Consider the following 14,161-nt stretch of genomic DNA (forward strand, 5'->3'; position numbering starts at 1 on the left):
GTGCGAATCTAGAGGGGAAAATTATCCATAACATTTACATCCCTACCTGTAATACTAGTATTGTATTTAAAAAAGGAAAATGCTTATCATCAGGCGACTGATCGCGTCGAAAAGATCGGTCGTCCTAATGCTGTTCGCACGCTCGTGTCCCCCACCTTCCACGCGTCCAACTGCGGGCCCCCACCTCAACCTTATCTCATCGATAGAGCATATCATCCACTCATTTTTCCTATCTCCCTCTCCCCTTCTCCACGGACGCAGGAACCACCATCTGAAGAGATACGCCACCGCACCACCGCCGTCCCAGGCACCACCGCCGCTCGAGGCACCGTCGCCGCCCCAGATCCCCTTCTACCCCTCTCTCTCTTTCTTCTGTCCGGCGCAACTCGCACCGTTGCCGTCCAAGCCACCACCACCACCCTAGATCTCCTTCCCCCAACCTCTTTGCCCGCGTGATGTCCCGACCTCGCCGCTGGAGCTGCGTGAGGTCGACGAGCCGGTTCGAAGGGCGGCGATGTGGTGCTTCACGGGGGCTGGGTTGATGTCGGAAAGGATCGTCAACCACCACCGGTGATTTTTTGTTGGATTTCTTTTTCTGCAATAGTTGGTGCATTTTGCTAGAATTGTTATTGCTTACTTTTTGTTGTAAAAATCCAGAAATTGTGTTGTAAACATTCAACGATTTTGTGTCAATTGTCTTCGATATTTTTTGTTGTGATTTTGTTGCAATACTACAATTGCTAATTTTATTGTAAAGTCTGGAAAATTATGTTGTAAACACTAAACAATTTTGTGTCAATCATCTTTTGGTATTTTTTGCCGTGAATTTTTGGTGCAATGCTACAAGTGCTATTTTTATTGTAAAACTTCAGATTATTTGTTGTAAACACCCAACGAATTTGGTTGACTGTCTTTTGAATTTTTTTTGTAACTTTTAGCTGCAATGCTATAGGTGTTTCTTTTGTTGTAAAAGTTCACAAATTATATTGTAAATATACAAGGAATTTGTGTCCATTATCTTCAGTATTTTTGTTGTGAATTTTTGATACGCTTTGTAAACTGTATTTGGCTCGTAAAATTACAGAAATTTTACAACCTATTTTTTTGTTTTTGTGTTCACGGGGAGTCAAGTTGAAATTTAGCGAGACAAAATAAAGTGGCTTTGTGTGGTCCCACACACGTGGGAAAGCGACATACAGAAAACGACGTCCCGGAAAGCTATCTTATCGTACGGTCGCGCGGAGCCCATCTAACGGCACGCGGGGCGACCGATTTCTCCCCCAAATCGGTCGCCCGACGCCTAGCGCTCGCCTTTAAAAAACTACTTTCGTAATCTCAAAAGGTAAATATTGTTATAGTCTCAAAAGGTAAATATTGTTATAGGAATAATCTACGCGGTTGCCGACACATTGGTTCTGGGGTGCTGCATGTTTCCCCAGGTGGAATGTTTTTTTTTTGTGGAATGTTGGATGTTGACACCACTGCAGATCATTTATTCCCAACTAAAATTTAAAAGGTTTTAAATTGGAAACAAAATCCCTCAGATAGGCCACCAGCCACATCCCGGGTCCACGACCGACCAAGCAGAAGTAGTAGCAGCGCAGTACTAGTATCCATAGAACCACGGGTGCACGACGCTGCGCCATAGAACCGGTCCACCACCCCGCCAGTCTACTCCCAGCGCCGCCCATCTCGTCGCCGCCGTCGCCGCCGATGGCAGAGAAGCCGGCGGGCCCCGCCTCCAGGTCGAGGATCCGAGGCGGGCTCGCCGCCTCCGCGCCCTCCTCCAGGTACCCCTTCTCTCGATCTGCATTTTCGGCGGGGTCCCGTTTGAATTTTTCCGGAGCTACCTGAGCTGTTCTTGACTTTCTCTCGACGTTTCTTGGTGCAGGAGGGTGGCGTCGATGGCGTACACCGCGGCCCCGAATCAGACCAAGAAGGTAATAAGGCCTCCTTGACCCCGCCTTAAATCTCCGGCGCCTATTGTCCCGACCATTTCTTTAGCTTTTGGGAGTAGCTTCTTTGTCTTGCTCGGTGAATGCTGGGTTCTTGTGTTCAAACTTTGAATCTCTCTTTGGTGCCAAGGAATGTCGCATTGTCCTGTCTCCTGTCTCCTGTGTGGGTGGCCACTAACAGTGCTTTGGCGAATTGAAGAGGGGAATCATCCATAAATAGTGCCCATTGCACTTGCCCAAAATACATCCTCGTCTGTAATTGTTACGGGTGTACTACTAGTGGTTTTTGATCTATGCCAACATCCACATGTGCAGGTTCCTGAGCCAAAGGTTGTGAAGCCGACGAGAACCACGCCGGCCAAGAGGCGGCAGCAGCTGGATCAGGCGCAGAAGCAGAGAGAAGAGCTCGCTGCCTTGCAGGAGCAGCTTAGTGGCCTGCAGGGGAAACTGCTTGAGAAAGATGACGCTCTGAGGTCCGCCGAGAACTTGATCGGCCGGATTAGTGCGGCGAATGCCGCGGTTGATGAGTTGAGAAGCCAGCTCTCTGATAAGGAATCGCTGGTCGAATCTACTGGCTCAGAGTTGCAGGATACAAAGGTATACTGATTTGGTTGGTAGTTTGTGTTTTGGCTACAGTTTATGCTGCCAAAGCGCTGCTAATGCAATGCATAACTAGTTACACGGCGCATTCATTCCAGAAAGCAACATCCTAGCTACCACATTATTTTGTTTGCCTCTCAAGATGATGCAGCCACTTCTGGTATAGGGCACTCATTCAGAGGACAATTCTGTCGCACTTTTTTCATCTGTATCTCTTTTTTCTTTTCGATGTATGGTTTAGATAATAGAATGCAAGGTAGCCCAAGGAACATCTTATCCGTTGTCGATCAGAAAATCATAGAATTGGATACACAATTGTGCATCATGTTTTGTGAGACAATAATGTTTGCACTTTAGTTATTATGTATGTGCACCATCTATTATTGATTTGACTGAACTGCACTTATAAAAAGAAACTTATGCTGATTTGAGGTTCTACCTGTGCTGCTGCTCGGCATTCAGTGCTGAGTTGTGATGTTCATGGACCCAAAAATTTCCGATGAAAGCGTGCACTAAACTCCATTGACTTTTCTTTTGGGGAAAACCTATTTGGCATTATCATACTTCTAGTAGTTTAGTAATGTATGTTACCGTCATTCTCTCAATGCCATGTCAAAGATGCTTATGTGTCTTTCTGTTTTTAAAAATTGTTGACCAACAGATCCTAAAGAATAAGAGAGGAAAAGGCCAACTCAGTTCTTTGTATTTGAACTGGCTTGTATTGTAGTGCTCTATGAGAATATCAAGTTTGCTTCTTCCAAATTGTTTAGTCATGCTTGCTTGTGTCACAAGATAGATTAGATTACTAGTGTGTAATGTAACATCATGTTCTTTATCTCTGTCTCATGTAGACTGAATGCAATAACTTTATTACTATTAGCACCGCTAAATACTTCCTGATTGTTATTATTATTACAGATTATGTTGGCCGACAAGCAAGCATCATTGGAGAAGTTAGAGTGGGAGGCAAAGGTATCGAGTACAAAGGTTGAAGAACTCGAAGTGGATGTTGCCTCTATGGATGTCGAAATCTCTGCTCTGATGAAGGTATTCAGGAAAATAACAGAGAACAGCCGGACCTCTTATTCCACAGAGAGATCTGACGATTCATCGTTGGAATGTGAACCAGTTCAGCTCGATGTAAGCTATGCCTTCCTTGTTACAATCCCCAAAACACGCCAACACTATTGTTGCATGCCTTGCTCTATGAACATGTGAATGAGTTGTGTCTTTATCTGAATAAGACTACCTGTAGATGTTTTGCTACAAGATTGATGTTTGACTTAATGGTCCTCCTATTTGCTACGTTGCAGGATCTGGTAGGTGATATTGACACGGATAAGATGGAGCAAGAAATGTCGGCCTATGTCACTGCTCTAGCCGCAGCCAAAGACAATCCTACCGAGGAGTTCCTGAAAGCAGTAACCGAAGCAAGGCTAAGACTCCAAGCATTTGTGCTCTAACTTGGCTGCAAAACACTGACTGAGCTCTGTGCCAAGAGTAGCTCTCATGATGCTGGGCGCCAGTCACTGTATTTTGCCTCTGATAATATGATATGCACATGAGCTGATAGAGGTCGGCACTGGGTCTTATATCGCAGAGGATCCGTGTTTGTATCCTCTCATTTTGGATCTGGAATATGGTGCCTTTGATCTTGTTGCTGTAACTCTATGCCCCCTATTGACTATTGAAGTGGAGTCTATGACTGGGTGGCGTCTTAGTAGATGTCAACTTGTACCATTTTAGTGAACATTTGATGGTTCACCTGCCTGGAGTTTTAGTGAACATTTGATGGTTCAGCCTGTCTGGTGGATCCAGGGATTATTGTTCTCTGTGGTCTGAATGGAATTTGTTCTCGAATTTTCAGAAGTAAATGTTCCTGATGTCAGTTTGATTTTGGGTGAATTGTTCTGCTTTGTCAGTTTTGTCTTATCAATTTACGAGAAAGAAGTAGTCCCTCCAACTCATATTAATTGACTCTAATGTGATTGTATCTAAGACACATTTTAGTTCTAGATACTTCCATACTAAGTCAATTAATATGAATCGGAGGGAGTAGCAAAGATACATGTATTTTAACTCTTTATCTTCGGAGAGAGAATTGTTCTCTGTTATTTAAACTTGAAGTTTGCAAGAGACAACCGTCAATATATTTTAACTATTATTTTGCAACGGCAACATATCAGGTACAATAACAAAGCATATAGTACTCCCTCCGATTCATATTAATTGACTCTAATATGGATGTATCTAGAACTAAAATGTGTCTAGATACATCCATATTGAAGTCAATTAATATGAATCGGAGGGAGTACATAATATAGCCCTACAACATTTATAGTCAAGAGGTTAACATATTATGCTGCCATGTTCACAAAATGGTACGTATTACAAACAGACTATACGTACAATTTAAACCCCGTAACATTTACTAAAAGGAATGTATACAGAAGTTGATGTTTCAACAAACCTAGCAATATCCGAAAACCTGCCTGGTTAGTGGTTACAATCCTAATGTTACAACTGGCTGCAAAACTACAGCCAGAAACACAACCAACCTCTAGGTCAAGTAATGTAACAAGCATACATAATTGTTACAACTTAAAAGTGTACAACACAGGCCCAAGCCTACAAAAATCAAACACTGCCAAGCTACCTTCAGGCAAGGACCAGCTGAACGTTGGATCATTTGTCTCTCACCAGCAGAAGAGGTAATAAAAAAGTCATAATACAGAGTTACAGACAGTTGATCATCCTAATACAGAGTAATAGTACAGTCTCACTGTTCTTTCATCGCGGAACAAAGTAAACAAAATAGTATTTTGGAGAATCACAACACATTTGACAGTTTTTTCGGCAATATTATGCCCACTTGGAAGGTAGGGGCGGCAGGCAGAAGGCAACATCTTGTATCCGAGGAAGCTGAAATCATAGCTTTGCACTTATTCGAACTGCTTTTGTGGCTGCAAGCAAGAGAGTTTAAGTCAGTACATGGTAGCTGGCAAGCAGTAAAAGAGTAAGAATAGGTAAAAAATAATTACACCAGAACATGCAGTACGTCAACCTTAGAGATGATAGAAAACTATCTTCCATACACAATATAAAAAACAAACAATACATAATTAAAGGTTGTGAACCTAATGGTGTTTCAAGTCAAGTACCAAAACAAAGTTATAAATGGCAAATATAAGAGAAGTAGAGATAAGCTACAGACTTGCAACAGGTGGTAGATGCCAGCAAATAGTCTGCTGCCATCGAAACATAAAACACACCGTCTATGAATTTGTTCAAGTTAAGGACATATTTCAAACAAAGAATGTATTTTAATAGCTGTAAACGTTTCATTTCAACACCAAATACCTAAACATCTAATGATTACAGAAATTCATCCAACCATAATACAGGGCAATAGTATTTGCTATGAAGGCAATGAACATGCAGGCAGAAAAGAGGTATAAGAAGCAACTCTACTGATAACATGACAGCATAGTGAAAGTAACAGACTATGTTGAAAAACCACAATATAGCTGCTCACTAGTGACTGCAGCCAAAGGGGCCAAATTGACATCAAACAACACCGTATATTATCTAAGTAATAAAGAATAGATGAAAGTTATAATAGCCTAACATAATTCCAATGTCATAAATCACCAATCAACAGTGACTAGCAATCACCAAAGTCATCAAAATGCAATCAGCCAACGAGCAAAAAACAGGATGCATGCAGAAAAGAGAGCACCAGAGCCATTAGGGTTTCTAGACAAGCATTTACGTTTCTCACTAGATATTCAAACACGATAACACTTCACACATCTACAAGTAGTGTGTCTAGCTATTTTTACACAAACTTCACAAAAGATAATTATTCTCAGATACAATTGAAACTTGAATGCAGAGCAGTACACTGATATCCTAAACCTATATGACCAAGGCATTACATTGGGCAAATGTGACCCTATTTAGCTAATGGAGCACAGAATGTCCAGAAATGCAGTTTGGAATTGTAAATACAAATGACAATTATAAACAATTCACTGAACAGCAATCTAGTTTGGTTCTGCACAGACATAGCATGGTAATAATTTAAGGAAGGTCCAAATTTTTACTGGTGAGTGCTAAGTCTAGTTGCCAATATAACATGTATATGAATATTCACCATCAATGAAGGTTCTTAAAACTGTGGAACATTTTCTAGATTCAGTACAACTTACACTTTCATCGAGCAGAGTTAAGTCCTGGCATAATATATAACTTCACTAGCTATGTAGTCTGACTTGACTAGAGCACTAGACTTTAAGCTTTCAAAATTTTAGGTTACTTTTCATAGAATACAAAATTTCAGATCAGTACATGTGATGAGGTGAATTTGAACCACAAGACTCCAGTTTGGTACTTGATTTGTTGTGCATGTGAAACTTCGGATACAATACTATTAGTCTAAGTCAGGCACTTTGACATGTACATGTTGAATTATCTCAATGTGCAAGAACATTGTTACCAGCAACCGGACCTTCCAACTAATTGTCAGAGCGCCTGGTGCAGAGCAGAAGTAAATCCAAGCTCCAAAACAATATAGTTAAGCCTCTGTTAATAAGCTTATATTATTAACTTCAAGGCCTACTCCAGACTACTAATCAAAATGCTGGAGTATAAACACCACTTGTCATATTTGAAGAGTACAAGACAAGAGCCTTTACAATCCTTTTTGAGGATACAGCAATTGGGTTACAAGGAGGTTTTCTAACAAAGCTTATTTACAAGTTACAAATCTAGTTACATTCCTGAAATTCCTGGCTTGAGCAATGCCTTTAAGCTACAAAAGAATTAATGAAAAAAAATATACAAAACAGCAATCTGAGCGCTATACAGATGGTTTACAGTGGGTTACAATGTCACATGAATATGCAACTATACAGTGTTATCTGACAACAGAAAGCTATGTACAGGTCTACAACCAAATGAAAGAATGATTACATTGGGAAAAAAACAAGAACAGAAGCAGAACTTACATCTCAGTTAATGCTACAACAGATGCCTGGAGACACAAGCAGTAAAAATCCACCAGTTATAAGCAGTGAACGGTAGAAAGTTGGCATGTGCAAAAAAAATGCCACCTCGGATTGCTGCTGCCCCTACACTAGACCCTGCATCCAGCCACATCACTCGTGCGACATTCGTCGCCGCTTTGAGTGATCAACCTCCCTTGACCTGCTTCGTCTCCCAGATGACCTTCCCCTATCCCAGTCTTCATTACGATCGGACTCACGGTCCCTGTGTCTGTGATAATCACCATGGCGATCTCTGTCATCCCTGTGCCTCTCCCTATCTCCTCTGTCCCTCTCCCTGTCCCGATCTCTTTCCCTATCCCTATCACCTCTGTCCCTCTCTCTTTCCCTCTCACGACCCATATCCCTTTCATCACGGTGCCTTCTCTCTGGCAATTCTGGTGGTGGGGGCAAATCCTTCTCCCTCTCGCGCCTCCTTTCAGGTGCCCCAGACCATTCCCGCTCTGACGGCCTCTCTTTACCATGACTCCCACCTTCTCCATAGTGTTGATCAGATGCTGCATCATCCCCATAGCTTGATTGCTCCTCTCCTCCTCCTCCTCCACCCCAGCCACCCATGCTTGGGTCTGGCCACATCCCAACCCCACCAGCACCCATACCACCTCCTCTTCCAAAGAAGGCTGGGTTCACATGAGGAGCGACCACAGGTGGGAATGGCTGCATCAGTCCTGGGAACGGTGAACCGCCAGGCCCGCCAGGAAATCCGCCGAACCCACCACCCATCCTTCCCATAGCTGCACCATATCCAGTTGGATCAAAACCCTGCCCCATCATCCCGCCGGGATGCATCATTGGTGGCGGCGGAGCAACCATCCCTCCGTTTCCCATGATTCCTCGGCCACCGACCGGACCCATCCGATTCCTCATATTCCCACCTGGACCTCTACCCCCCATCCCCCCACCTCTCCCACCCCAATTCCCACCACCTGCTCCACCCCCACCTCCACCTCCAGCTCCTCCGCCTCCCCGGCCGCCTCCTCCATAATTTCCTCCAACCTGAGGCCCAACAGGGCCTCCAGGCGGACCACCACCACCTCGGCCACCCTTCTGAATGCCAGAATTCTGCTGGCCCATGGGCTGGTGGTTCTTCATCTGAGCCTCACCCATGCGGCGCACGGTGTTGGGCGAAGCAAAGGCCACGACGCAGGGGCGGCCGTTGAAGAGGTGGCCGTTCATGCCCTCCTTGCAGGCGGCGGCGGCGCCGGGGTCAAAGAAGTCGACTTGGCAGTAGCCCTTGGACTTGCCGCTGGCCTTCTCGTCGAAGAACCTGACCTCCTTGACGTGGCCGTACTTGACGAGCTCGGCCTCCAGATCCGCGTCCGTGGTCCACCAGTGGAGGTCCCCGACGAAGAGCGTGGTGGCGCCGGGGCCGTCGCCGCCCCCGCCGTTGCCGACCACGATCGGGCCGCCCCCGTAGTTGGGTCCGCCGCCCTGGCGGTGGAAGCCGTCCCCGCCCGTCTGGATCTGGTGGTGGTGAGGCGGCTGCGCGGCGAGGGGAGGCTGGGGCGGCGGCGGGAGGTGGCCCGGGTTGGGCCGGTCCATGGCGGGGGCGGGGACTGGTTGGACGCCCGGGATGTGTGGCTTGTCCGGCTGCCCCCCCATGGGTGGAGGCGGGGGCAGCGGGAGCGAAGGCGAGGGTAGCTGCTGCTGCGGAGGAGGAGTCTGGTGCGGAGGGGGCTGGTGCTGCTTGGGAGGCAGCGCGGGTGGCTGGGGCGGCGGCGGCTGGGTGGCGTGGAGGAAGCCGTCCCCGACGTTGACGTCGTTGTAGAGGTCGTCGTAGTCGTCGTCGTCGCCGTAGTACTGGTCGACGTCCTGGACGGCGGAGATGGCCTCCTTCCGGTGGAAGGAGCCGTCCCCGTCGGGATCCATGGCGGCGGCGGAGGAGGAGGAGGAGGCAAACCCTAGGGGGGCTGGATCTGGGCTGAGCCTGAGGATGGGGAGGTGGGACGAGAGAGAGAGAGAGAGAGAGCGCGAGGAGGTGGAGGTGGAAAAAACGAAATTAAGCAGCTGGAAACAAACGGGTCTGGGTGGGTGGTGCGTGCGTGCGCGTGCGCCCGATGTGTGAACCCGCGGGCGAGAGATGTGTCACGGGGTCGACATGGTTCCGGTGGTAACGAAAAGGTTTATTATTTTTTACTGTTTTCTTCCTTTTCGGCTAAGAGCAACTCTAGCGAATTCTATACTTACCCAACCTTTAGAAATTAAATTAGAGGGTACTGAAAATTTAGATACATAGGCATATCAGCGAATTTTTTTTAAATAATACACTTTTTAATATTAATTCCAGGAATAATAGCCGTTTTCAGCAAATTTCAGAAATAATACACCGTCGGGGTGGTGGAACCCGAAATTACGAAATCGGGTTTGAGGAACCCGAAATTACGAAATCGGGGTTGGGGAACCCGAAAATAAGATTCTTCTGCGCCTTCTGCGCCGTGATGGAGAAAGAAAAATAAAAAAAGCAGTAATCGGGGTGGTTGAACCCGATTTCTGAAAATCGGGCAAGTTGAACCCGATACCTAATAATCGGGCAATTTGAACCCGACTTCAATAAATCGGGTTTATTGAACCCGATTTTACGCTCAAAGACGAAATTTTCCCGCCTTTTCGCGTTCGCACCGCCGTGTTTCCCTCCCTCCTTTGCCGCCACCCTTCCCGCCACTTCTTCCCGCCACTCCTTCCCGCCATCATCTCCCGCCACTATCTCCCGCTAAATTTTCCCGCCACACTGTCGAATTTTTGCCTATAAAAGCAGGCATCGCTACTCTGGATTGCACAAGTTCTTGTATCTCTATTTTATCCCGTTTGCTCACTCTTAGCCATCATGAGTGTGCCGTGCTCTGACCAGGAGTTTAGGCCGGTGAAGACGAAGGCTGCAAGTTTACCCCCGGGTGTGACTGCGGAGCGTTGTTGGTGCGGCCGTGTTGCTAAGGTTAAGCAGGTGGAGGATTTCTCCGACCAGTTCGGCATGAAATTTTTCATGTGTGCGAGCTATGAGCATGATCCACCCCGTAGTTCAGCTTCGTCGTCCACCAGGCCGCCGGTATGTTTCGACATAATTGTATGTTGGCTTAAATTTGTTTGTGAATTTGATTTAATCTTACTGTTTATGTTGTAGTCTCCCCCGCCCCTATGCAAATGGTTTCACTGGATAGACACGGAGCAGCCGGATTGGGCGCGCGAGGAGGTTGAGGAGAAACAGCGCCGTGCGTGGGCAACGTTCTTTGAGGAGGAGCGTTGGGAAAAGGTTCGTGCTAATGAGAAAGCAGAGCGAGAGAGGCGATACGTAAACTAAGGGCGGAACAAGCTCGTAACCGAGAGGTGAATCGAAGAGGATGGATGATGAGGCTGCACGTAGGTTTGCGAGACGAAGAGGTTCGCAGGGAGGCTCGTGAAGCGGAAAGAAAGAGACTAAGGGAAAGAGCTGCTTTGAAGCGCAAGCGGCAGAAGAACGCGGCGACAAGTGCGGAAAATGGCCACGGTGGACGCAGGAAAGTAGTGTGATGTGTCGTATTGGCTATGTATCTTAATTTCAGTTGTATCTTAAATTCCGTTGTAGTGTCGTTGTATCTTAAATTCCGTTGTAGTGATAAATCCTATTTTTATTTCAGCTGCAATGTATCTTCATTTCTGTTTTAGTATTATTGTTTCCCACCTAATTTTTCCCGCTCAGTTTTTTCCCGCCTTTTACCCCCGCCGTAATCTCCCGCCAATTTTTCCCGCTCACTTTTTTTCCGCCTTTTACTCCCGCCCTAAACTCCCGCCAGTTTTTCCCGCTCACCTTTTCCCGCCGAAAGTCGTCCCTTCTAGCCTATAAAAACCCCCCAGTGTTTCCTTCTGTTTCAGTGTATTCTCTCAGCAAGATGGATCCCCCATATAAGAATCCCCCCCCATCTTTTCACCGAATCCATGGCCAAACCTCTTCTAGACGAGGCCCGCAAAGTGATGAGGGAGAGTAAGGTAGACACATTTGAGGAGTTCATCAGTAGCGACGCCTTGCTCCGTAAGGTGGGTAGGGAGTTTGAGAAATATTCTTATGGGTGGCCATTGAAGAAGATGCCTGCTCGCAGCCCACGGGAGATAAGGTGTGAGCTTATCAGGTTGAATGAGAAGTGGAAGTCACTAACTTGGAAGAATGAACGAGATAGGGAAAGAGATTACAACTTTCCATGGCTGTGGACGGTTGAGAGTGAGGACGACGATGATATCTTTGAGCCTAGCAGCAAGGCGAAGAAAGCTGCATCGTCGAAGGGCAAGAGTGCCAAGTCCTCGAAGGGGAAGAGTGCTGCACCACCGGTCATCGACTCGGACGACGACTTCGAGCCTAGCACGAAGGCGAAGAATGCTGCATCGTCGAAGGGCAAGAGTGCCAAGTCCTCAAAGGGCAAGAGTGCCGCACCGCCCGGTCGTCGATTCAGACGACGACTTCGAGCCTACCACCAAGGCCATGAAAGCTGCATCGTCGAAGGGCAAGGGAAAGGGTGTGCTGCGTTCTTAGTGTTTTAGTTATCAGTAATCATGGATCTTGTAGTATGTTGTAGCGATGGTGTACCATTTAATATGTTAGCAGAGAGTTATGTTGTAGTAGTAAGTTGTATCTTAATTATCGCTTGAAGTTCAATATGAAATGTTTGTTAAATAGAAATAGTAGTCATACATGGCGCATACAAATAGTAGTCATACATGGTGCATACAAATAGTAGTCATACATGGTGCATACAAATAGTACTCATACATGGTGCATACAAATAGTACTCATCTCACTGACCACGGCCCCTCCCTCCACCTCGCCTCGGTGGCGGTCGAGCTGAAAAGGTGACGGCGAGTACATACGAACAGTGGCTGGCGATGTCGGGGAGGAAGCATGTACCCTGCTCGTCTTGACCGTATCGCGTGGGATCCGGAGGTGGAGTTTGTCGTTGACTTGAAATCCGGTCTTGATAGCTCATTGTGTTTCGTCCTGATCGTGAGCACTGGACCAGAAGGATCGTGATCCGGACCCCGTCGACATATGTCCCTCACCTTTGATTAGATAAAAAAACCGTTAGTCGATCATGAGGAAATTCACACATGGTGCACAATTAATATGGATAGTGATGAATTGCGTACCCTCTGGCTCATCCATACGGGGACGCCACCCGAAGTTAGGCATGGGAAATTGCTGCTCCATGCCGAAACCGGCACGCTGCCAATACTCGTAAGTAGGCTCCGCTGCTGCTGGTTTTGCCACCCAGAACCTCCTGCTGGTTAGGAGATGGTGGCCTCGGGCTCGGCGGTACCTCCATACGTGGGCGCGGGCGTGCCGCGGCCGATGCACCCGCAAAGAGGGACGAGGTGGCCGCTGTGCTGCTCGGTACTCGGCAACATCCGAAGATCGCGTGCATGTGATAGTCGCGTAGATACGACGTAGTTTGTCCCGAAGACGGCATTTGTGCAAAGGAGGCGTGGTGCTCATACCGTCCAAGAAGTGGGCCGGAGGAGAGCGAGCGTGCATACTGGGCGGCGTCATCTTGCAGCTCCGCCGTCAACACGGCCTACAATTGTGAGCTCAAATTAGTTATGTGTTGGCCAAATGTAGAAAAAATATATTTGACTTCATCGCGTGATGCCGAGTGCCTGAAGTGGAGTGACGAGGGTAGGTGTCCCACATTGTCGAGGGATCCCTCGAACCGGGTCACACGCACAGCTCAGCCGAAGTCGTGTCCTAGGCATGTATGCCCGCAAGTAGTGCTCAAATTCCTGAAGATCAAATGCCTCCATGGTGGCCCATGAAACTGCCGGCGCATTGGCCCAACCGGTGATGTATGGAGCGAGGAGTTGCAACCATCCAAAGTTAGCCTTATTCGCTCCTTTTCATTGTACCTGAAAAATGAAGACGAACATGTCTTAGGAAAAAATTATGATTGTCCAACATGATGTAATTACTTTGGATAACTTTAATTTGTACTCACGCGTGGACGCGGGGTGGTTGAGGAACGGTGGGAGGTGGTGGCTCGATCACCGACGCTGTCCAAACTGTCTCATGACCCTCTGCTGCGACATCTCCTCCACGAAGATATCGAAGATGATCTTCGCCTTCGTCATCCAGTAGGCCCAATCTCTGGTACACATGTTCGATATACCGCCTGGGTATGCCTCGTCGCGGTGGTCCTCACTGTATGGCTCCCAGGTGACATCGCTCTCTAGTAGTAGGTCAAACTGCTCTGTGAATGCTGGGTAGCAATTCCTTAGCTGATTATGCCCAAAATGTCTCTGCATAACATAACACAACTAAGTTAGTGTTACATCTTATATAAAAATATAAAGAAGGAGTAAATATTGCGAATACCTTCCGCGATGTCCATAGAGAACCAAACGTCGGCATGTCGATGCGCTCTGCGTCGTACAACTCGTCTGGCGGCCAAGATCCATCTCTAATCTCAGGACGGCCGATGGGAAACCTCGCCCATGACCAGAGCTGCAACAGGAGTGGACAACCAACGATGCCAGAACCATGCGAGGTTAGGCGGCAACCCTTACACATACCTCGGTACGTAGCGG

The 14,161-nt window shown here is 47.0% G+C and overlaps 2 protein-coding genes across 2 annotated transcripts; one reads left to right on the forward strand and one right to left on the reverse strand.

Annotated features, from left to right (window-relative positions):
- Positions 1–1,611: 1,611 nt before the first annotated feature.
- LOC127301975 (protein MICROTUBULE BINDING PROTEIN 2C) lies at positions 1,612–4,476 on the forward strand. Its single transcript, XM_051332300.2, has 5 exons — positions 1,612–1,790; positions 1,892–1,940; positions 2,271–2,552; positions 3,474–3,695; positions 3,869–4,476. The coding sequence occupies exons 1-5, from the start codon at positions 1,714–1,716 to the stop codon at positions 4,016–4,018; spliced, it is 780 nt and encodes a 259-aa protein (XP_051188260.1). The 5' UTR covers positions 1,612–1,713; the 3' UTR covers positions 4,019–4,476.
- A 649-nt stretch (positions 4,477–5,125) lies between these two features.
- Positions 5,126–9,611, reverse strand: LOC127301977 (uncharacterized). Its single transcript, XM_051332301.2, has 2 exons — positions 7,565–9,611; positions 5,126–5,518 (listed from the first exon to the last, which is right to left on the reverse strand). The coding sequence occupies exon 1, from the start codon at positions 9,488–9,490 to the stop codon at positions 7,715–7,717; it is 1,776 nt and encodes a 591-aa protein (XP_051188261.1). The 5' UTR covers positions 9,491–9,611; the 3' UTR covers positions 5,126–5,518; positions 7,565–7,714.
- Positions 9,612–14,161: the final 4,550 nt, after the last annotated feature.

This window comes from Lolium perenne, chromosome 5 (assembly GCF_019359855.2).
Source record: "Lolium perenne isolate Kyuss_39 chromosome 5, Kyuss_2.0, whole genome shotgun sequence".
In the NCBI taxonomy this organism is placed as follows: Eukaryota; Viridiplantae; Streptophyta; class Magnoliopsida; order Poales; family Poaceae; genus Lolium; species Lolium perenne.

What these genes read in the sequence shown, in the direction of transcription:
- LOC127301975 (XM_051332300.2), top strand. Translation starts at nt 1,714, where the DNA reads ATGGCAGAGAAGCCGGCGGGCCCCGCCTCCAGGTCGAGGATCCGAGGC. An exon ending in GCCTCCGCGCCCTCCTCCAG is followed by an intron (nt 1,791 to 1,891) that starts GTACCCCTTCTC and finishes TTCTTGGTGCAG; the next exon opens with GAGGGTGGCGTCGATGGCGT. An exon ending in GTGAACCAGTTCAGCTCGAT is followed by an intron (nt 3,696 to 3,868) that starts GTAAGCTATGCC and finishes GCTACGTTGCAG; the next exon opens with GATCTGGTAGGTGATATTGA.
- LOC127301977 (XM_051332301.2), bottom strand. Translation starts at nt 9,490, where the DNA reads ATGGATCCCGACGGGGACGGCTCCTTCCACCGGAAGGAGGCCATCTCC.